This window comes from Populus alba, chromosome 9 (genome assembly GCF_005239225.2).
Source record: "Populus alba chromosome 9, ASM523922v2, whole genome shotgun sequence".
In the NCBI taxonomy this organism is placed as follows: Eukaryota; Viridiplantae; Streptophyta; class Magnoliopsida; order Malpighiales; family Salicaceae; genus Populus; species Populus alba.
In genome coordinates this window covers 8,413,480-8,435,237 of record NC_133292.1, presented here as the reverse complement: position 1 = coordinate 8,435,237, position 21,758 = coordinate 8,413,480, and the positions used below count along the sequence as shown (strand labels likewise).

Sequence of the window (21,758 nt, the reverse complement as noted above, 5' to 3'; positions counted from 1 at the left end):
CCAGTAAAGAAGCAAATTAGCCTTAATTTGAGACCTTTGAGTATCTTCTGCTCTGTAGTGATGACAAATTTGGCTAAATACATTCATAGATCATAAAACCTGAAACTAACCGAAGCCAAATCCCACAGCCTCTTACAACCCACTAATGGCGCTTGCCGTATAGAGAAAAGGCAGTCTTGTGGAAGATCTGCCTTTTGACTTAGATGGTACTGTTATGAATTAATTAAAGAATAAATGAAAAATGAGCAATCACTTGCTGATAACGATTTTCATAATTGACAGGATCTCCTGCTCCGATCGAATGACAATTCAAACCTAGATCTTTTGCGTCGAATCGTGCAGTGGTGTGTATATATATATATATATAAATTTCTTCCCGAACGCGACTAATGAAAAGAAAGTCACTATGTTCCGAGTTTTGTCAAGGATCGTGTAGAGCACTCGATTGGTTTGCAAAGAGTTCCATGACTATACACTCTAGCCTTGAGACCCATGATGGACCAAGCATAATCATCTGCAGATACAAAAAGATAAAAGAAAGTTGATTGTAAATCATCTCCCTTCATATGCAGAAAGAAAACAGGGATTCAAGAGAAGTGAAGTCCTCTCAACGTTATTGTATTTAGGTAAGAAAACGTGACGTTTCCTATGATGAGTTATGAGTAGCGTACTGCTACACAACATGTTCTCTCCCTTGAACAACAGGGAATTTACACACAAAATCAGAAATGAACCAGCAATTTCTGTCAAAAAGAAAAGTATTATTGCTAACAATATCTGACACAATAGATACGAATCCCATTTGTACCTCCCCGCTACAATCTGTCTCAGCCCTCATGCACCTCGTGTGCGTGGCAGGAGTATGAGGGATGGGTTCTGCTGCAGCTTGCTACAAAGAAAGATTGGTGGAATCCAAGTTTGATGGAGGATAACAGTGGAGAAGGTCCTAGGCCATTGAAGGTTACCTTTAGTGGGCCAGCTAAGCATTGGACGGATGCCATTCCGATTGGATATGGCAGACTTGGTGCCATGATTTGGGGTGGTGTTGCATCAGAAACTCTCCAACTTAATGGTAACTTAATGAATATATAAAAGATGTTGCTTTCGTTTCAAGATATGGAAATTCTAAATAATGAGGTACTATCAGTTAATGTAAAAAGATTGTTTTTGTTTAGCTCATCAGTTCATGGGGAGATCTTTTATATGTATTCTTTTTTCTGTCAATGAAAGTGAAATCAATCAACGACGGTTCTATATGCAAACTTTAACAAAACATGAATTCCTGATAAAAAGTTAGAATCTAAAAGCTGTGGACACTTTGTGTCAACGACAGCTTAGTTTACGCACTAACATTTCTCATAATTTTTCAATTTTTATTTCCATTTCATTTTTCCAGCAGCAATCGCAGAAATGCTTGTCGAGAGCACGGCAGAAATGGTTGTGTAAAGGACTGAAGGCACGAGGCAAGCTGACAGTTACAATTTATGCTGGAAGGAATAAGGGGATCTTCGCGAAGCTGGGCTTTGGTCTAACGAACATAATTCTTTTGAAGGGTTACGTTTGCAGAGGAACTGTAGTGAAAGCAAATCTATCACCTGATAGAGTCTACTACACATTCAATAGAAAGTTTGAGATGCATTAAGACATACCCTCTCCCATCAGCAGCTTCTTGTCGAATGTTGAGATTAGGTAATTCTTTGAAAACAAAAATATTACTAGTTCGTGGATAAATCTGCGAAGTAACTACAGATTCTTTGGAAGTCTACCATGATTTTATTTTAAGAAAAATCTTCTGTTCTTTGGCATTGTTCTTCTTATTTACTACATTTCATGTCAATTTTCATGGCCAAATATTTTCAAAGACCAAATTAGCCCTCATTCACCGTCTTAGTCACGTGCAAAGTTTTCCCGCCTAAAACAAGAAGTCGTTATAAATCCTGTTACTTACCGAAGCCAAATCCCACAACCTCTTATCACCAACTAGCAGGAAGAGAGTGAGAGAGAGGGAGATCTCAAAGAAAGCCCAAGCCTCTTCTTCTTCTTCTCCTCTAATCTCCTGTGCCCTCTGCACAAAAAAACCATATAAAAAAAAAAAAAATCTCTCTCTAGTCTCTTCATCCGTGAGGAAAATGCAGCAGAGGCCAATAAACAGCTTATGTAGAGCACTTGCTCAGGATCAGGATTACATAATCGAGATAGAAAAGCACATTCGAGAAATGAAATATGCACCAAGAAGGATGGAAAAGACATCTGGCTATTTTCGCCGTGTTTGCATTCCCAATATGATGAGTGACAAATGGATTCATGCTATTCCCATAGTTGTGTTGCTGTGCCTCTTCACACTCTGGTGGTTCTCTTATCCAGGTGCTTAGTTCTTTTCCAGTTTCTTTCACTGGTTTCTGTTCTTTAAACTTTGACTGTTTTTCTTATTTGGGTTTCTTGCTTTGTGTGTATACCTTGTTTTTGTGCCACTCTATTGATTTTGGTGGGTTCTTGTATTCAAATAGTGATGGTATGCTGTAATGCAGTTGAAATGTTATTTGAGTTCGTAATGTTTTCCTTGAAATTCTTGGTTCTTGATAACGGCATTGACTTAATTTATTTGAGTGATTGTTTCAGATTCATGTGTGAGAATCTTGATCTTGAATTCAACTTTAATTAATTAGCTTCTGTATAATCACATCTGTTTCCTCTTGTTTCTACTTTTTCTTTAATTTTATATTAGAACCCTGTCTTTGTTTTCTTGAATTTATACTTGTTGTGCAAGAAAAAAAAAAAATTATAATACGCAAATGGTGCTTGAAAGGAGTGATCGATGTGGAGAAGGGAAGGAGAAGTCGTTGATTTGCTATGGACGGATAGTGAGGCTCCTTTCATAAGCATTTTAACTTCTGGTTGGCTCCCCAAGATAAATCTGTTTGATATGTATGATAATTACACCTCATTAAACAAAATAATTGTAGTAGGTATTCATAAAAAAAATACTGCAGTCGGTTCAATCGGATGAATCTGATATATTTTGAACAGCAAACAATCTCATATTCTTAAAATTCTTTTGAATTCATTTTCCTGACTATCTATCTATTCTAAGCAATGAAACGGAAATATGCTTTTATGGTCAGAAATTAATCTATGACAATTAGAAATCACTGATATCATCTTATGTTCCCTAGTTAATTACATTGTCTCTTTTCCTATGAAAAAGTGAACGTGGAGATCAAGGATGGCAGGATTACGGGTATACATCGTGCTGATCATGACACACCGCTGCCCCTCAACACTAGGCATGTTGCACTTGCTGCATCAGCTACATCCCCAATTGCCCCAGTTCCCGAGGACCTCACACTCAGCAATGAAATTGAAGCACTTCCAGCGAGTAATGAATCATTTGTGCTTTATGAGAACGATGAAGATTTTGTAAAAACTACATACCGTGTCGATCATGAGATGCCGCTGTCTCTCAATACTAATCATGTTGCACTCACCACGACATCAGCTACATCCCCGATTGCACCTGTTCCTCAGGACCTTGCACTCGGTAATGAAACAGAAGAAAATCCAGTGAGTAATGAATCACTTAAGCTTTATGGGAACGATGAGGCTTTTTACAAAGCTGATCATGGTATGCTGCCGCTTCTCAATACTAACCATGCTGCACTCAGCACCTTAGCACCAGTAACATCCCCGGTTGCACCAGTTCCCCAGGACCTCACACTCAAAGATCAGACCGAGGCACATTCAATGAGTAATGAATCATTTTCGGACTAATGAGAATGATGAAGCTTTTGGAAGAGGCAAACTATCAGCCGACATGAATTGCAGTTGAGATCAGAGGTGCCGTATCCATATGGCTCTTCTGTGTTAGCATGGTTCTCCCAAGTGTCACTTTCAGAAGATAGTAGAAAACAAGTGTTTCGGTACATTTAAACAAAAAACTGAGGTTTTTAACCATGAGCTTGTACTGATTTTACCTTGTATGAATAGAACAACAAATGGCTCATTGTAGGTGATTAGTTTTGAGGATTGGAAAATCTGATTTTGTGAGTTTTCTGGTACATTGTAAGCCTGTAAGGTAATTAAAATAGTCCCATGAGGTTTATTTCTATTGATACCATGAACACTGATTTTATTCCAGTATGAATTAGGCATTCTCTGGGCCGGTAAAGGAGATGAAATTGCCCACCATAATTACATGGTGAGACTTTATATGGGAGCAGGTTCTGCAACAGTCCCTTCTTGCTGACAGCAAAATATTGTGTTCACTCAGTAATTAAAGGCATCGACCGTAATATTTTGACTGCAAGGATGACTTTTTGCTGATGTTGACATTATCTAAAATCGCAAAGCGCATAAGAATTTGTTTATTTCCAGGTTGATCAGGGCAAAGAGGAAAAGGAGGAAATCGTTTCTCTTATGCTCAGTGATATCTGATCTTCTCTGCATTAACAAGTAGATGTTGATGGGAAACAACTTATCATATCTAATTATTTAAAGATTTTTTACCAGAAATATTCATTAAAAAAAAGACTTTAAGTTGATGCTGCAATTTCTCCACTTTTTTGGTAACTCCATGGTTGAAATGAGGTCTCTCAAGATGATCGAATATTACAGTTTCAATTCATGGCATTCAATCGAATATGACAAATATCAGGTCACCAGTGTTGGCAATGGCTACCGGGACAAAAGATAGGCTGTTTGGGTCACATTCGATCAAAAAGATTCAGTTACTATCTATGAGCAAATTTATGGCGGCAGTTACTCTAGGTTTGTTCGAGAATAAAAAAAAGAAGAGATAGATATCTCTCTTCTTTGTTGAGAATTTGGTGGGTTCTCGATAGGAGAGAGAAGCGACAACAAGGATTGATGAGAGAATCAGTTAATCATTGTGCATAAAGAAAGAAGCAACAACAAAAGGTTCAAGCAGTACCAGAAACAACAATCATGCACATAACCGATCAAAATCAACTTGTAATGGAAGGAATTTGCCCGGAAAAAGGATGACCAAATGATGATCCATAGGGAATGAAGTTCACTGCTGTTCTTGGTTTACAGACTGGTACTGGTGCGCTTGTGGCACGTCTTATGGATGGCAAGAAGTTGAAGGTTGCTACTGGTAGCTTCATCTTTGAAGGGCCTTCAGTGGTTAAGGATTTCAAAGGGAACAAAGATGCTGTCGTTTCAACTGTGGCGAGAATAAAGTCTTTGAATCTGATGAAGATCCTTCCTCAGTGGAGTTTCTATTCAAGTTTGGTCGATAATTGCTTATTTCTATGTATTGTACTGTATTGCATTGCATTGTATTGTACATTAAAACTATGATATTTCACTAATATTTTTTTAAAATATATTATATTACCATTTTTTTTTTTTAAAAAATATGCTAATATATAAAAATAGCCGAGGAAAAGTGTTCGGTCGTCCAAGCCAGCGAAGACCGATGGCATTGAGCGTGTGACAATCTACCAGTCAAAATAAAGCCTTTTATAAAAATATAAGTAAAATGTTTGGGTCAATATCTTATGCATTAAATAATTTCGGATTTGAATTTGAAGGAGACGGGTGTGTTTGGAACGAGGTTCTAAAAATTTTAATTTTTTTAAATTTAAAATATTTTTTTTTATATATTTTTAAATAAAAAATATTTTAAATTATAATCATTATCAAAATCCCAAGCAGCCCATGCAATCGCAACTAACATATTACCCAGTACCCACCCAAGCGTTGGAATTAAAATAAATCAACAACAACAACACTATCCTGATGGAAGATGGAAGCTGGGTTTTAGTTACACGACCCACTGATAGAGACATGTGGAATCCAACCTCAACTTACTTGGAGGACTCCAAACCCTTAAAGATCACTTCTACTGGGCCCGCCAAGTACTGGACGGATGCAATTCCGATCGGTAATGGCCGTCTCGGTGCCATGGTGTGGGGTGGCGTCTCATCAGAGCTTATCCAGCTTAACGGTATGTAAAATAAAAAAGAAAAGCTTGCTTTTCCATTTTTTTATGTTAGTTATCTTTTGTTGAAAATCTAGATACTTCCTTTTCCTTTTGCAGAGGACACACTTTGGACAGGGACTCCGATTGATTATACTAACCCTGATGCACCAGAGGCATTAGCTGATGTTAGAAATCTTGTGGACAGTGGTGAATTTGCAGAAGCGAGTGATGCAGCAGCCAAGTTGTCTGGAACTAATGCCAATGTATGTTAAACAATCATTATTGATGTTTCCTTTCTCTAGCAATTAAACTCCTTCTATTTTCTCTATGGTTAGATGTTAATAGACGATTAGGATCAATTGGTTTCTGGGGCCCCACATTCGGAATTTATGTGTTTTATTTGATGAAAACAAAACCGAAGCTGAACTAAAGCTGCTGACATTGTTACCTTTTCAGGGGCTAACAAATAGAAGAAACTGAACTCAAACTATGTAGTTCTATAACATGATTTTGTAGGCTTTCTACTTGTGTATTGCTTGCACTTCCATCGGATTATTGCTTGTGACTACCCCTTGCATGTTATTGGTATATTATTTCTAGTTTCCTGGACCTATTTAAACTTCAGGGACTTGAATTATAATGTTGATCGATTAAGTCTATGGAAGAGGCTTTGAAAAGTTTTGGCATTCACATCCTAATGATTTGCATTTGATGATTAAGGTTTACCAACTACTTGGTGATATCAAGCTAGAATTCGATGGTTACCTTATGTGTTCTGAAGAAACATATTATAGAGAGCTAGACTTAGATACTGCAACAGCAAGGGTGAAGTATTCTGTGGGTGATGTAGAATTTACGAGGGAGCACTTTGCATCTTATCCAGATCAAGTGATTGTGACAAAGATTGCTGGAAGCAAAGAAGGGTCCGTATCCTTTACTGTATCTTTAGACAGCAAGTTGGATCATCATTGTTACATAACAGACGAAAGCCAAATTGTAATGGAAGGAAGATGCCCTGGAAAAAGGATCCCGCCAAAAGTAAAGGCTAATGATGATCCAAAAGGAATTCTGTTTGCTGCTGTTCTTGGTTTACAGATTAGTGATGGTGCAGGTCTGATGAGTGTTTTGGATGGTGGGAAGTTGAAGGTTGAAGGTGCAAATTGGGTTGTGTTGCATATGGTGGCTTCATCTTCTTTTGAAGGGCCATTCACAAAGCCCTCAGAATCAGAGAAAGATCCTACTTCTGTGTCTCTCCGTGCATTGAAATCAATAAAAAACCAGTCATATTCTGAGCTTTATTCACGTCATTTAGATGACTATCAGAACCTTTTTCACCGTGTTTCAATGCAGCTATGCAAGGGCTCTGATAAAAATATAGGAGATAGATCTTTGGAGATCAAGAATCTTATGCCTTCTGGAAAAAGATGTGTTGAAGGGAACAAAGATGTAGTTCCAACAGTAGACAGGATAAGATCTTTTCAATCTGATGAAGATCCTTCGTTGGTGGAACTTCTATTCCAGTTTGGTCGATATTTGCTTATTTCTAGTTCACGCCCTGGAACTCAGGTGGCTAACCTTCAGGGGATATGGAACAAGGATCTTGAGCCAATGTGGGAGTACGTTACACTCTCTGATCTTCTTCATTTTCCACTTCCCTCTTTTCTCAATCTATATATGTGTCGGAAGTTAGGGAGTTGAGGGGGACATGCAGGAGATTGAAGTTATGATGTCTTCCACTTCTTTCTGCATCAGGATTTCATATAGACCGCTACTGACTCCTTTATCTCTTTCTTCAGTTCTGCTCCTCACTTGAACATCAATCTTGAAATGAACTATTGGCCTTCCCTGCCTTGCAACCTTAGTGAGTGCCAGGAGCCCTTGTTTGAATTTATCAAATCCCTATCAATCAATGGATGTAAAACTGCACAAGTAAGAGCTCTTTCCATTTCTATCTCATAATAAAAAAAAAACATTTTGTAATTTATTTATAATTTATTTCACTCTCTGGACTGTTTGGTTAGATTTCAATGGCGGAGTTTCTTCTCAAACTCTAGCCAATATTAAGAAATTCAGTTGTTGCAATCAGCACTGTAATAGACTAAGATAATGTTCATCTTTGCTAATGAGGTTTCCATGTCAAAATGGCTTGGTTACCAGAGAGTCTTATCCTCAAAGCAGTACCATACCATTTACCCTTGCTATCATTGAACTAGGATGGGGGCAATATATATTCTCTAGTCAATGTAGCATCCCAAGACCTTAACCAGAAAGATCCTCAACCATACCCTGAGTCCCTTGTAGTGTTTTGTGATCTTCATTCTACTTCTCAAATATTTCTTATCTGAGTCTCAGAATGTTTCAGGTAAACTACAAAACAAGTGGTTGGGTGGTGCATCATAAGTCTGACATATGGGCGAAACCATCAGCAGATAAGGGAGAGGTTGTGTGGGCAATATGGCCTATGGGCGGGGCATGGCTTTGCACTCATTTATGGGAGCACTACAGTTATACAATGGATGAAGTACGCTATTGATTTTTCCTAAAATTGCCCATTACCTTGCTGTCCTTGATAATTGGCTTTCTCGTTTGACTTTATGACCAAAGTGGTTGTAGCTTTCCTTAACACCTACTGTGATGAATTGTTTTTAGGACTAAGTTATGGTGCATGCAAATTTTATAGAAAGCATAAGATCTGATGACTGAGGGGAAGGCCTCTTGCCCTTAAATTCCATAATAGTCTGTTCTACTAATTTCGACTCTTTCTAAGATTGGATGGTTTGTATGTTATTAAGTGGCTACTTGGCCTTACATCATGTTATTTTCTCCCCCTCTGTTGTTACTGGGCACTGTCATCAGCAGATCTCTGATTATCTTATGAAACTTTAGAGAGTCTCTTTTCCTCTTTCTTTCTCAGAAGAAAATTATAAATTTTTTTAATGGCATAATTTACATGTTATTTTCTTCCCCTCTGTTATGCTGATATTTTCTAAATGATTAGGATTTTCTTAGAAATAAGGCATACCCTCTGTTGGAAGGATGTGCATCATTTTTGTTGGACTGGTTGATTGAAGGGCATGGAGGATATCTAGAAACCAACCCGTCCACTTCTCCTGAACACATGTTTATTGCCCCAGATGGTAAGTATGCTTCTGTGAGCTATTCATCAACTATGGATATGGCTCTCATCAAAGAAGTATTTTCTGCGATTATTTCTGCTTCTGAGGTGAAACTCTTATTCTCAATGTCTGTAATAATTACAGTTTTGGTATTTGCTAAATTTTCTAATTTCTAACTTAAAATTGTAAAAAACTTGTTAAAAACAGGTTTTGGGCAGAAATGAGGATGCTTTTGTTCAGAAAGTGCACCAGGCTCAACCAAGGCTTTATCCAACAAAAATTGATGAAGAAGGCTGTATTATGGAATGGGTGCGCAAGTGGCGCATATCTTTTGTATTGTTGTCCACGTAATGTAGTCCTTTCCTGTATTTTGACTGCTGGATTTTGACAAATGTAATCCTCTCTGTGGTAGTGCAGGCACAAGACTTTAAGGACCCTGATGTGCATCATCGACACCTTTCACATCTGTTTGGCCTGTTTCCAGGGCACTCAATAACCATCGACAAAAATCCAGAGCTTTGTGAAGCAGCAGAAAATTCTCTCTACAAACGAGGTTAGCTTAAATATACAACTAGTTTAGGGGGATTGAGGCTAAATGGTTCCATCCAGCTGTATCACTTTCTCTCACCTTTACCTGTTCTTTTCTGGTTCTGAAAGATTATATTTGAGACTGATTAATGAATGCATAAGAGCAAGTTTCAAGCGTCAAAAAAATGTTATGCTTTGAACAGAATAGCTCTCGTTGCAAGAGCAGAATGATATAAAAAGGCCTCTCGTGGTGTCATGGAATATCACTAGGCATGCTAAATTATTTGAAGTTACTTTTCATTAAATTGGAGAAATTATGCAGCAGTAAATTATATTGAATTTCTTGATTGAAGTGAAAAAATGTCATGCTTTGAACACTAAAGTTCTTGATGCAAGTGCAAAATATACAACAAGGCCTATTGATGTTTAACAAATATCACTTTGCATGCAAAAGTATGTCGAGTTACTTTCATTGGATTAGATAACTTACGCAGCCAGAGAATTCCATTGAAACTTGTATGCATTGTCCACAGATGAGGATTGTCTACGCTTAAAGGATTACTTTATCTTTCCTGAAGTGTTATACTGTTCAAAAGTTCATCTTATATTCCTTCATGATTGTATTTGTAACTTCAGCTGGGACGGCATTGCTTTAGGGTTATAGTCTGGTATTGTGTTACATTGTATTTGTCAATGGAAACAGGAGAGGATGGGCCAGGATGGTCAACCACATGGAAAATTGCTCTATGGGCACATCTGCACAACAGTGACCATTCTTATAGGATGGTTAAGCAATTAATTAAGTTGGTGGATCCAGATCACGAGGTAGCGTTTGAAGGTGGACTGTACAGTAATTTGTTTGCAGCACATCCTCCTTTTCAAATTGATGCCAATTTTGGGTAAGCAGCCTTGTCTATGTTATCGATGACAATGCGGTAAACTATCCAAATTAGTTTCTCTCAACGTTTGTCGAAACATATAATCCTGTTTGTAGTTTTAAACAGACAGATACCATCTTCAAATACCAGAAACATCTGTGCATGCATTATATCAATGATTTAATAGAGATGTTATTTCTGCAACTTTTGGTTTCAGGTTCACAGCGGGGGTTTCAGAAATGCTTGTCCAGAGTAGCATAAAAGATCTGTACTTGCTCCCTGCTCTCCCTCGAGATAAATGGGCAAACGGATGTGTTAAAGGATTAAAGGCACGCGGGGGGTTGACAGTCAGCATATGCTGGAAAGAAGGAGATCTTCATGAAGTTGGTGTTTGGCTGAAGGATGGAAGCTCCTCCCTCCATAGAATACATTATAGAGGAACTACAGTCACAGTAAACTTGTCATGTAGAAAGATTTACACATTCAATACACAGTTAGAGTGTGTAAAGACTCTCTCCCTCTCGTAATAAGAGATAGGGTTCTCTTTCAACTTTGTTCAATGTCAATACTGAATAAAATTCCATGAGAACGATGCGTGCAAAAAATCTGGCAAGGAACTCAGCTTTCTTTGTATGTGAATAGCCAAAGCCGAAGTGTTTTTGTTTAGAGGCTACGGGCGGCATTGTATTTTATTTTATGTTTTCTTTTTGACAAAAACCAAAAACTAGTTTTTTTAAAAAAAAAAAAGTGAAAAAAAAAATATGATGTAGAAATTTTAAAAAAAATAAAATTATTTTCATTTAAAAAAATGAAAAAAAAATCAAGGCAAACTAAAAAAAATTATTTATGTTTTAAAAAATTTGACAATAAAAGGGGAAAATGGAAACTATATTTCGTTTATAGGCGTTGTTGGCCCACAGCCCAATCTTCAAACAATATAGTATAGCTCAATTGCAGGCTTTGAATCGATTAGGCCTGGGCCAAAGATACTCCTCTACGACGCCGTGTAATAGACAAATCCAAACATCCTCTCCTCCAAAACAAAAAGTCTAAAACCCTAACCAAAACCCCCGCATTTCACCCCATTCTCCTTGACACGCTGAAATGGCTTGGCGCAGTGGAGGATCGCTCTCGCGTTCGCTCATGTCCGCCGCCAGGGCGCCGCTTCCTCGCTCTTCTGCACCTCTCCCCCGCCTCCGTCCCCCGCCTTCCTCCGCACCCCGTTTACAATCTCGCCGCTTATCCTTTGCTCCTTCCAGGTAGCCGTCCCTCTTGAATTTTTCTTGTTGATTTTCTTTTTCTGAAATATTGTTTCCCAATTTTCATTTTTTGTTTCATTTATATTTCTTTCTATTATGGATAATGAAGCTGTAAAATTGACCTTATTTTGCGTGATAGGCCAGTGCAGATTTTGTTAATAAATTTCACTTATTTTGGCTCGATGGGCTCGTTTGAAATGGAGGGCTTATTCCTGTGGATCCTTAAATTTATGAAATAACCAACGCTAGTAATTCTACATTTCGTAAGAAATCAAGAAAATCCATTTTTAATTTATTGTTGCATATTGTTTGTCGAAGCCAATCTGGGGATGAGAATTTCTTCTTCTTCTTCTATATTATGGTTTAATGTTTCTCTTTGTTGTTGTGTTTTTGTAGGAACTTGGGAGAACTGGGATGCATGCAGTCGTTCCTGCCTTTGGTGTCCGCGGGGAACTTGACATCGCGTCTCAATGCTAATTTGCGGGCTTTTTGTGAGCTGTCTCATGGTACCTTCTGTCGTTCTTGTCCAGATCGCTAATAGTTTCTTTGTGAGTCTTACTGTTTCTAGGGCGCAAAACAAAGCAAAAACAGAATGTTTTTGAATTGTTGTTATTCATGAACTGCTGTGGCATAACTTCTATTGGAAAGAGAAATCGTTTGTGTTGCTTTCCATAAGTTTGTCAAAAATGTGTTCAATTCACTAAGTGAGCTATAAAGTAGATTTGGTTTTTGTTGGTTTTACGAAACCTGGTTAATGAGAGGAATTGGGACTGGGATTGATAGGGAGGAATGGAAAAGATGGGTGATGCACGTGGACTTACAGTCGGCTAAAGGCGCGGAACTGATGCCACAATAGTAGGTTTCTATTTTTTTATGTTTCTTATTCTTAAAAAACATAAATGTAGTGCATCAATATTCAGACCAAAGATAAAACAAAGCCTTCGAGACTAAGAAACATAGAGGCATTTAGTCAAATGCATCGTACATTTCAAATTGACTGTTTGCAAGGTTGTTGTGATCCTTGATTCTTGTGCTGGGAGATCCATCTCTCCTTGATTATTTTGTTGTTTATATTAAAGTGCTGGGAGATCCATCTCTCCTTGATTATTTTGTTGTTTATATTAAAGGCTCTCCGTATAAATCTATCAATATTACAAGGGAAGAAACCTTCTTTCCATTTGCTTCTGAGATAAACACATTGCAGTTAGTTGGATTTTTCTTCATTTACTGTTTTTGTTGTGTTTTTTTTAATATTGTCGTAATAAGTTTGTTTGCAACCCACTTGTGGCATATTCCCTTTTCCTTTGCTGCTGATAAAAATATGATGAGAAATCCTTTTGGTGCGTTATTTTCGCCTTATAGTTTATCAAAAGAGTCATTACTTGACCCCATGAGGGACTTGTTTCAAGTACTGCATATGGAATTTAGAATTCAGTGGATTCTTTTCCTTCAACATAAAAGGCCAGCTTTAGATTTTGTCTTGCAATTTTTTTCTTTGATCGTGTATAGTTTTCTGCAAATTACAAGTAAAAACTAAGGTGTGTTACTGCTCTGTTTTTATTACTTGACAGCTTCATCACAATAAAAAATATCTGTATACAAAAGGAGCCACAGGATTTTGTAATCTGTACTGGAAAGGCTGAGTTTTAAATCAATTAATCAGTTTTTATGCTGTTACCAGCAACGAACATCATTCCTAATTTCTGATAAGACCTGGAATTAGAAATCTTCGAATTCAAACTTTTCTGTGGTTGAACTCCAAGATTCCTACTGCTTGAAGGAATTACGCCCCATGAAACTACGCTTTTCTAGAGGAGAATTCTTGCATGGATTTTGAACCATTACCCTGTTATTGCAGGTACTTGAAGAGCCTTTGGATTAGCACTACCAAATGCAACGTTATCTGAAGGAAGTCAGTGACTGGAGTACTATGTGGGATGCTAGGAATTTTGTCGTTTTGGCATGGATAATTAATAATGATGTCATGTTCTATGCTACATCTGAGATCAATGTTAGGTTTTATATACTATTCAGACAATCTATTAGATGGTTTTGCAGGCACCTGTATTCACTTGTCGGTTTGTGTGCTCTGTTTCTTTGATTTGTACCTTGTCTCTGGAAGGTCCTGCTGTTGATACATGATGATCAAACTTTTTTCAGTTTTTGGAATTTATGTTCTTGTTCATTGTATAAAAGAGTTTTTATGGGCCATCACTACCCCCACCCCACTGTTAAGAGCTCATGGAGTAGCCGACTGCACAGGGGAATGCTTGGAGTGGTGTTTGACCATTCATACCCAAAACAGTGGATTTTTGACACCTCAAAACATTGTATAAAAGGTTTTTTTTTTTTTTTTTTTTTTTTTGAGGAGGGAATGGTATGGATTGGGTTTTGACCATTCATACCCAAAACAATGGATTTTTGACACCTCACCTGATTGGGTTTTGGTACTCATTTAGTTTCCCAAATTTAAATGTTATAATCTAGAATTATTTAGAACATTTTTAGGTCATTTATTCATTTTAGTTCAAGTCAAGTAGACCGGTATCTATACTCGATTCAAAACCTGACATTTTGTCTTAAGAGTTTTACCCAAAATTAATCAGGATATTCATAGATTGAATTTTGTACTATCAATCATTATCTTTTGCTAAGAATAGATGACTTGTTTTCCTGGTTGTAGGTTTCTTTTAAAAAAAATTTGACTCGAGGTTAGGCTACCGTAGGACTGATGATGGAGGACAAGGAAAAAAACATGTTGCAATCACTATCTTTTAAACTCGGCCTGGACACGTTCAATGGACAGTTTTGCCATTAGAATTGATGAATCCCTAACAGTTTTTTTCAATGAACCGTGTTTTCCAACCAATGCTTGAACCGCTTTGCCATTATTTTCATTTACAATGTCCGTGTTTCATCTAATGAGGAGCATCGAGGACATTTCAAAGTGCTTGCAGCTAGAGAGAATGATGCTCAGATCCAAGCATTCTTCCATACATAAAACAATTATCCAAACCTGACCTGAACTAGAATGCACATGGATTCTTGATATCCGTTTCAATCGGGTTTTGGGTTTCTATCAGCTATCCAAAACTCAAACATGAATGATATGATTTTAAAAATTTGTAATATATAATTAGCTTGTTTTATATGTAATTCTTTCAAACTTTGAGGAGATTTATTTATTTTAGGTCCGGTTTGGGTCAAGCAAACTAGTATCTATATTCAACTAAAAGCTTAAATTTTTACTTTCGAGTTTTACCTGAACCTGATTAGGTTTAAAAATTTTCTATCTATTCGGGCTAGTATCTATGAGGCTTAGGTGAAATTGCTACCGAGATTTTTAGTTGAAGCAAGAAATTCATATTTATCCGATTCTTTTACTGTAGGGGATGTAATGGCATTGCAACTTTTGTTTTCTTGAAACTAGATGCTAGTTCTCTTACAATGGTTTTGACGGATCAAAATTTCTCTTTTTGACACCAAATTTGTAATGGTCAATCAAAATCTTAGAATTTAAAGTTTTTTAAATATATTAATTTTTTTTCTCTACTAAGTTGCTAACTTTACTATCATAAAATTCTAAAACACCTTAAAAGAGAATTTTTTACAAGTATCCACAGTTGTTCATCAAAAAAATTTATCTTAATATTAGAAAAATGAGCTATTTACAAAGACACTTAACTGATTTATGATCAACCACTAAAAACCCTTATCATATAAATATTCCTAATTTTAACACTTCATCAGGTTTTTTAGCTTGAAAGGTAATCAGTGGGTAATTGGATAGATTTTGTTGCATGCAATGACTGGATTGGACTGTACTTCAAGGAGAAGAGTGTATTTCCCAGAAGTTACTGACTGTGACGAGCAAAATACTGTCAAGTAGCATTACATAATGATGCTGCATCTGATTTCTGTTTGACTTTTGACATTCTGTGGAGGAACTCCTTGTGAGCACATGGGATGTCCACACCTGACTAGTGTCTCATACTAGTTATGGTATATGAAACAGCACGAGGGGCTGTTCTTCAGCTTGTGCAACATGATCCACTCCATATAGACGTTAATGGAGCATCAAATTCCAACCTGGAGTAATTGGTGGTGTTACCCGTGCAACAGTGTACATCCAATAAACCCAGGCCCCAAGTTTGGCTTTAATGTCATTGTCATTAATGAGAATCTTAGAAGGTGCTACTTCCAAACAAACGTTAAAGTTTATTGTGAAAAATGTTGTTCTGGATGCTGAAGTATCTTGAGTTCAAATGCATGCCAGCTCCTTACAGGTATTACTTAATTCCTGTGAGCTATCGGTAGCTTTTGATACATGATATATAATTAATGAACAGGATAGGAAAACACAACTCACTTGTAATGGTGTTTGGTGGATAGTGCACATATGGAATATGGTCTCACAAGGCAGTCTTATCATGTCCACTCTCCTCTGCTCATCAAATATATTGTCGGGGTGCAACAATATAGCCCAACTTATTCGATTCTATGGCCTCGTCAAGGGAAGTCTAGAAGTTTTGACGAATCCGAAAGTTAGCGAGGAAGCTCTGAATCCATCCTGTGCAACAAGGGAGCTACTGAATAAGTTCTTCAATAGTTCAATAACTCCACTTCGGTTTCCATGTCTCTTTGTAGAGGAAGCTTGCGCAATTCTGCAGCAGACCATTGGCTAGATGAAAGTAGTTGAGTCGATATTCGTTAAAAGGAAGCATTCGGGGCCACATGCAACTTGTTAAAAGTCCATATTGTGCACGACTATTTGTGGAGAACTGATCCCAGGAAAAGGCAAGTCACAAATGAACATCAAGTGCTTGGCATTTTATGTTACAAGTGGAAGCCTTGCTTCTGGCCCATGTATAGTGATGACTCATATCATTATCCCAATTACATAAAGAAAGTGCTGTCTTTTTTCACCGACAGTACATGAAATGAAAAGAACTTGTATCACAATCTTTCGGATGAGACACAAAAAAGTAGGCAGGCAGAACTTTTAACTTGGGAGATTCTTGTGTCTCATCTTTTTACACCTCCGATCGAGTTTAGTTTTTGGCACAAGAGAAACCAACGTGGAGCCAAATTTCGAAAAACCTAATTCAATCCACAAGAGATGGACAGGCCACTTTGCATCATCATTATTCTTATTCCATTTTTTCGAAGCACTACAGCGGTACATTGATTGAAACCATTTTGTATCAATCTTCTTATGACCAGACATATTGTTGTAGTCCCTTTCAACCATTTCCAGTTGCTTTCCAATTAGCCAATGTGATGGATGTGTCACCAAATGATGCTGGCATGCTGCTTAATTATATCCCACAAATTTGATCTCGAGGAAGAAAATACGAAATAATACAGTGCTTCCATATCAAACTGGATTTCGAGGGTCCACGGGCAACTGTGAAACCCACTATTTCCTACCACCCTATAGTTGTTTTTGGCCACAACTTTGACCTCAATATCGAGCGAGGCAGCATATCACAGGTGAGGCGCGCATGCAGACGAAGCTAGCAAAGTCCCACACCCTTCTTACCACTGACATGACAACATCGAATGAGAATTAAACCTGAAAGACTGGATAAAAATTCACAAGAAAAGAGAGTTAAAAAGACTCCAAAAGTATCATCCCTTGTAATATACAAATTGAATTGTATGAGGAATAAAAAAAATGAAAAAATTGAGAAGTTTGAGCATTCCTTAGGATCGAGTCGGAGATAACACCGACTGAGAATGATAGAAAGTTGACTAGAGCAGTACGTTAAACATCAAACTAAAAGCCTAACTTCAAAATTTCTTCCCCGACTTTTCAAGTCTACATCCTCGTGATCTTAATCGAATATGTAATCATGTATGAAGGGATTAATACAGTATTCAGCACCATGATATATGCTACAAGAAAAAATCAAGTCGCTAGCTCCATAGACAAAAAAAAAAAAAAAAACTCCTCTTTTCAAATGCTCCCAATCCAAGAAGTTTGGGAAACAACTCATAACTCTCCTCAATCTAAAGCTCCTCAATCTAAAGCCGAGACATTCTAAATGTCAACGGCACAAATTCTTATCCTTAATTTATTCCTACAGGTCTCTAGCCTCTCTCATGCATGCCACGCTTATCAGCAGAGAGAGAGAGAGAGAGAGAGAGAGAGGGCAATGAAATATCCTTCATGGCATCTAAGCTCCAAATGCCTTGTATGATGTAACAAAAGAATTGAAAATTACCAACAAAAAAAAAAGGCCTCACTAAAGTCCTTTGGCCTTTGAGTTGGAACATTATAGATTGGAGCAGTATTTCTCGCACTGGGAATCTATTTCTCTGTGATTTTCTCGCGTGATGTGAGGCTTTCTAGAGATCTGCTTACATTAAATGCACACCTTATTTATAATGTACCTAGTTGCTTGGTGATGGTTGTGAGAGTATTGTTCCGGTACTCTAGGATTAGATATATGTTTGATTCAGAGAGAAATTTGTTAAAGTTTATGTGCCTTATCAATTAGCTTTTTCAGTTTGGTTACTATGAGATAAGTTTTTTTTTTCTTTATTCTGGTTTCATTTGTTTTCTAATTTCTTTTTGAATTGCTGAATTCAAAGGGTTTTCATAGGATTTGAGACTAGGCTTGAATGAGATATTCATCCTTTTATTGTACTTTTTTTTTTTTTTACATCGTTGCTTTCATCTCTTTTTTAGAGAGGTACATGGGTGTATATAGTTGCTTTCAAAATGTTTGCTTAGTTTCTTGGGACACTTTAAGAACTTCCCCCGTGTCTTGATTAGGTTGATATGTTTTATTCTTTGATTGTCAAGGGTTGCTGATGTTTTTTTTATTGTGTTTGTTTTGCAGTTGTTTATTGAGGATCTTGAGCTTTTTATGTGGTGGCAATTTATCATCATGGTTATTGTTGTTGTGCTTTGGTTAGCAAGGTTTTTTGTGCTTACCAAGTTTGTTATCCATGTATTAATTTCCGGTGTCTTTAGCTTTGCTTAATTCCAATTTGTATTCTTTATTCTTTTAAGAGCTTGGTTGTTGGTTTGATAATTGGGTTGCATGTATGTTGTAATGAATTTGGAAAGTTCTTTTAGATTGTTTAGTTATTGTATACCTCCTTTTTTTTTATGCAGATGATAGTCAATGACTTGCAGCACATTGCCTTTCACCTCCACTAGCGAAGAAGCCACACATGCTAGGCTCCTCAGATTTGAAGGTAATGTCCCTCCCATTTACCATGTTGTTTTATTGCTTAATCAAGGCAACTTCCATTTTAATTTCTCATTACCTTTAATATGCGTTCCAATTACTTCCCAAAACATGGCTAAAAAACAGCATGTTCTTATATTCAATCCCTTTTTTATTTATTTATTTTTACTTTTATATCACAAGAAAAGAATAAATTGTTTTCTTCAAGTTTTCTTATGCTTTGTTATTTTCTATACAAATTCTATCAATAAAACACGGGATCGCTAGCTTTCAAAGCTTCAATGCAGAAAATGCGCAGATATTGTGATCGTTACTCATACCAATCATGCTTCATTTTGTTAGAGTACTCCATCACAATCTTAACAAATATTTAGAGTTTTATTTTACTTTGTTGGTAATAACTTTATTTTTTGGATTAGCTTTTGTATTTATAATGTAGATCTATCACTATCTAATTTGTCTATTTAAATGTTCACAAGTCTAAATAAATAATTATTCATCCTAACTAAGAATTGGCCCAACAAGTACAAACCACCAGCACTCCTCTGTTTGCACATAAACAATGGCTGCTAAATGTTTTTATTTTTTTTTATTAAGTATGCCATGAAACTTTAAAATTAAATTTTGTTATTGTAATGGTAATTATTTTTAAATTATTTTTTATTTAAAAATATATTAAAAATAATATTTTTTAATTTTTTAAAATCAATATATCAAAATAATTTTAAAATATATAAAAAATAAACCAAAAAAAATTCAAAATTTTGCCACCGTTCCCAGACGATATTGAAAACCCCCGCATATTTACTCTTGTCTAAAGGAAAACAATGTTAAAATGGCAAGAGAACCCTCTATTATATTCTTGCTTTCATCACCATTATTGGCAATTCCTTGGGGCCATCACCATTCATCCCCACCAACATTAAATCAGAAGGCAATTAGAAAACAAAGGAACCCTACCACCATTGAATTTAATATTTCCATTGAGGTTTGAAGCTTATCAATCACTCTCCTCTCCGAATAGGAAATGCATCTTTTCAATGTCTTCATCACATAACATACCAAATTACATGACAGAGTACTGAACACTACAAATGTGCCTGTTTCGAACTGTGCCCACCATTATAGTGCTTAGCCCAGATACACTGGAGAAGAAATGTACAGGCAAAAAAAAATGAAACAGAAAGTTTTGTGAATAAGAATCATATGCCGGTGTGATCCTATCTGAGTGGATGGATGGCTTGCTTGCTATCATCAAAGCAATCCAACCGTGATCAAAATCACTCGATGAGTGCACACTTGTGCATGCTCTCACATTTATCTACAAGGATGGGTAGATCTACCCATACATCCATCATCTATATATATATATAAAGCATCTAAGAGCATTTATACCGAAGACAGGAAAGTGAAGCAGTTTTATTTGTTTACGAGAGGATGAGGAGCACTGGAGGCAGAATCGATTTACCATGAGATTATGATCTTGACCACGGATGGGATTAATGTCCATTGTCAACCTTAAGTTTCTCTACTTGATCCAAAAGAGAACCATGTAAAGTTGGCTTGATTTGAGGAGGGAAAAGATAAAGAAGATGGATGGAAGTGGGGAATCCTAAGCTTGACAAGGGCAACATGTAAAGATGACATAAGCATTGTCCCGTGAAACACCGAGCATTGGGCTAGTGGGGTTGCTGTATTGAGACCAAATAAATTAAAAAAAAAAAACGTCCAATTTAACTTCATTTCCAAAATTGTTAAATCTATCTCCATTTGTTTCCCCTCTCCTGCTTCGATCTAACCCTTCGATCCTGCCGCAATCATTCCATCCCTTCCCTGCTCATCTTCCCTCCATACACTTCCTAGAAGTTCAGATTCTGAAGATATGATCTTCCAGGAAGAAGCGATCGAGATAAAAACCAGCAAGCACCAAAATGAAATAGTGGGCAACCACAACAGCAATGAAGGTTGTAATGATAACAATCCAGGAGAGTGGCTGAATCTGAGACTAGGTGGAAATTCACCCTCAACAGCAGGAGATTATGACTCGCAATCAAGACCTACTTCTAGCAAGGTGTTCTCATGCAACTTCTGTAGAAGGAAGTTCTTCAGTTCACAGGCACTTGGGGGTCATCAGAACGCCCACAAGAGAGAGAGGGGTGCGGCCAGAAGATACCACTCCCAGAGGATGATGACAATGATGGGCTTGCCTGTCAATTCTCCAATGGCTAGATCACTAGGGGTCAGGCCCCATGCCCTTGTGCACAAGCCAACCAGAGATGGAACTCCTATTGGAGGGAGATTTAATGAAGCCAATCCAGGATTTGTTATGTCATGGATGCCCTTCGCACTTGATGATACAACGGATTTGACATGGCCGGGCAGTTTTCGCTTGGATCCACAGCTACCAGAGACATCATCGGAGTCGCTCAAGCTTGACTTGAACCTCCGACTCTAATCAACCCCCCTGCTGTGGTTCCCAATTTTCTTCACATGGAACTGTTTTTGAAGTGCCATCTAATACAGAAACTAATACAGGTGGGTAACCAACCCTTTGAAATGTTAAAAATCATACCAATTCTGCTTGGTCAAACTAGAAGAAACATGGAAAATGCCCTACCATGTATGCTCGTCATGTCCAAGAAACAGAAATCCCCATCCCCCTCTTTAGTTCAGTTTCTGGAAAAAATAAATGCCCGGAACCATATTTATATGGCACCTAACATATAGGGGTTCTTTAGATCCTTATCAACCTCCATTTTCAAGCCATTGTACATTTCTTTTTAGAGTGATAATAATGTTTTTTTTTTTTTTTTTTTTGCAATAATTATACC

At 37.1% G+C, this 21,758-nt stretch overlaps 3 protein-coding genes and 1 non-coding gene across 9 annotated transcripts; all 4 read left to right on the top strand.

Moving 5' to 3' along the window:
- Nucleotides 1-112: 112 nt before the first annotated feature.
- LOC118059151 (uncharacterized) lies at nucleotides 113-4,139 on the top strand. The gene is made up of 4 exons (XM_073411354.1): nucleotides 113-1,072; nucleotides 1,397-1,689; nucleotides 1,863-2,364; nucleotides 3,206-4,139. The coding sequence occupies exons 3-4, from the start codon at nucleotides 2,130-2,132 to the stop codon at nucleotides 3,766-3,768; spliced, it is 798 nt and encodes a 265-aa protein (XP_073267455.1). The 5' UTR covers nucleotides 113-1,072; nucleotides 1,397-1,689; nucleotides 1,863-2,129; the 3' UTR covers nucleotides 3,769-4,139.
- Nucleotides 4,140-5,699: 1,560 nt separating this feature from the next.
- Nucleotides 5,700-11,139, top strand: LOC118059147 (alpha-L-fucosidase 2-like). Its single transcript, XM_035071989.2, has 10 exons — nucleotides 5,700-5,968; nucleotides 6,062-6,207; nucleotides 6,665-7,560; nucleotides 7,741-7,873; nucleotides 8,307-8,465; nucleotides 8,943-9,167; nucleotides 9,268-9,369; nucleotides 9,478-9,613; nucleotides 10,292-10,487; nucleotides 10,684-11,139. Exons 1-10 carry the CDS (start codon nucleotides 5,761-5,763, stop codon nucleotides 10,991-10,993), a joined length of 2,511 nt encoding a protein of 836 aa, XP_034927880.1. The 5' UTR covers nucleotides 5,700-5,760; the 3' UTR covers nucleotides 10,994-11,139.
- A 431-nt stretch (nucleotides 11,140-11,570) lies between these two features.
- Nucleotides 11,571-13,920, top strand: LOC118059148 (uncharacterized). Of its 3 annotated transcripts, XM_035071991.2 has the most exons (4): nucleotides 11,571-11,725; nucleotides 12,122-12,231; nucleotides 12,509-12,580; nucleotides 13,584-13,920. In XM_035071991.2, the coding sequence occupies exons 1-3, from the start codon at nucleotides 11,571-11,573 to the stop codon at nucleotides 12,529-12,531; spliced, it is 288 nt and encodes a 95-aa protein (XP_034927882.1). In that variant the 3' UTR covers nucleotides 12,532-12,580; nucleotides 13,584-13,920. The 3 variants fall into 3 exon arrangements, with proteins under 3 accessions (XP_034927882.1, XP_073267458.1, XP_034927881.1); XM_073411357.1 differs by lacking the exon at nucleotides 12,509-12,580 and having other exon boundaries at nucleotides 12,122-12,235; nucleotides 13,588-13,920; XM_035071990.2 differs by lacking the exon at nucleotides 12,509-12,580 and having other exon boundaries at nucleotides 12,122-12,273.
- Nucleotides 13,921-17,401: 3,481 nt separating this feature from the next.
- Nucleotides 17,402-21,734, top strand: LOC118059146 (uncharacterized). 4 transcript variants are annotated; one of them, XR_012170740.1, is made up of 3 exons: nucleotides 17,407-18,684; nucleotides 18,852-18,934; nucleotides 20,332-21,734. It is a non-coding gene; the product is annotated as an uncharacterized protein (transcript). The 4 variants fall into 4 exon arrangements; XR_012170741.1 differs by having other exon boundaries at nucleotides 17,402-18,066; nucleotides 18,852-21,734; XR_012170739.1 differs by having other exon boundaries at nucleotides 17,402-18,653; nucleotides 18,852-21,734.
- The last annotated feature ends 24 nt before the right edge of the window (nucleotides 21,735-21,758 follow it).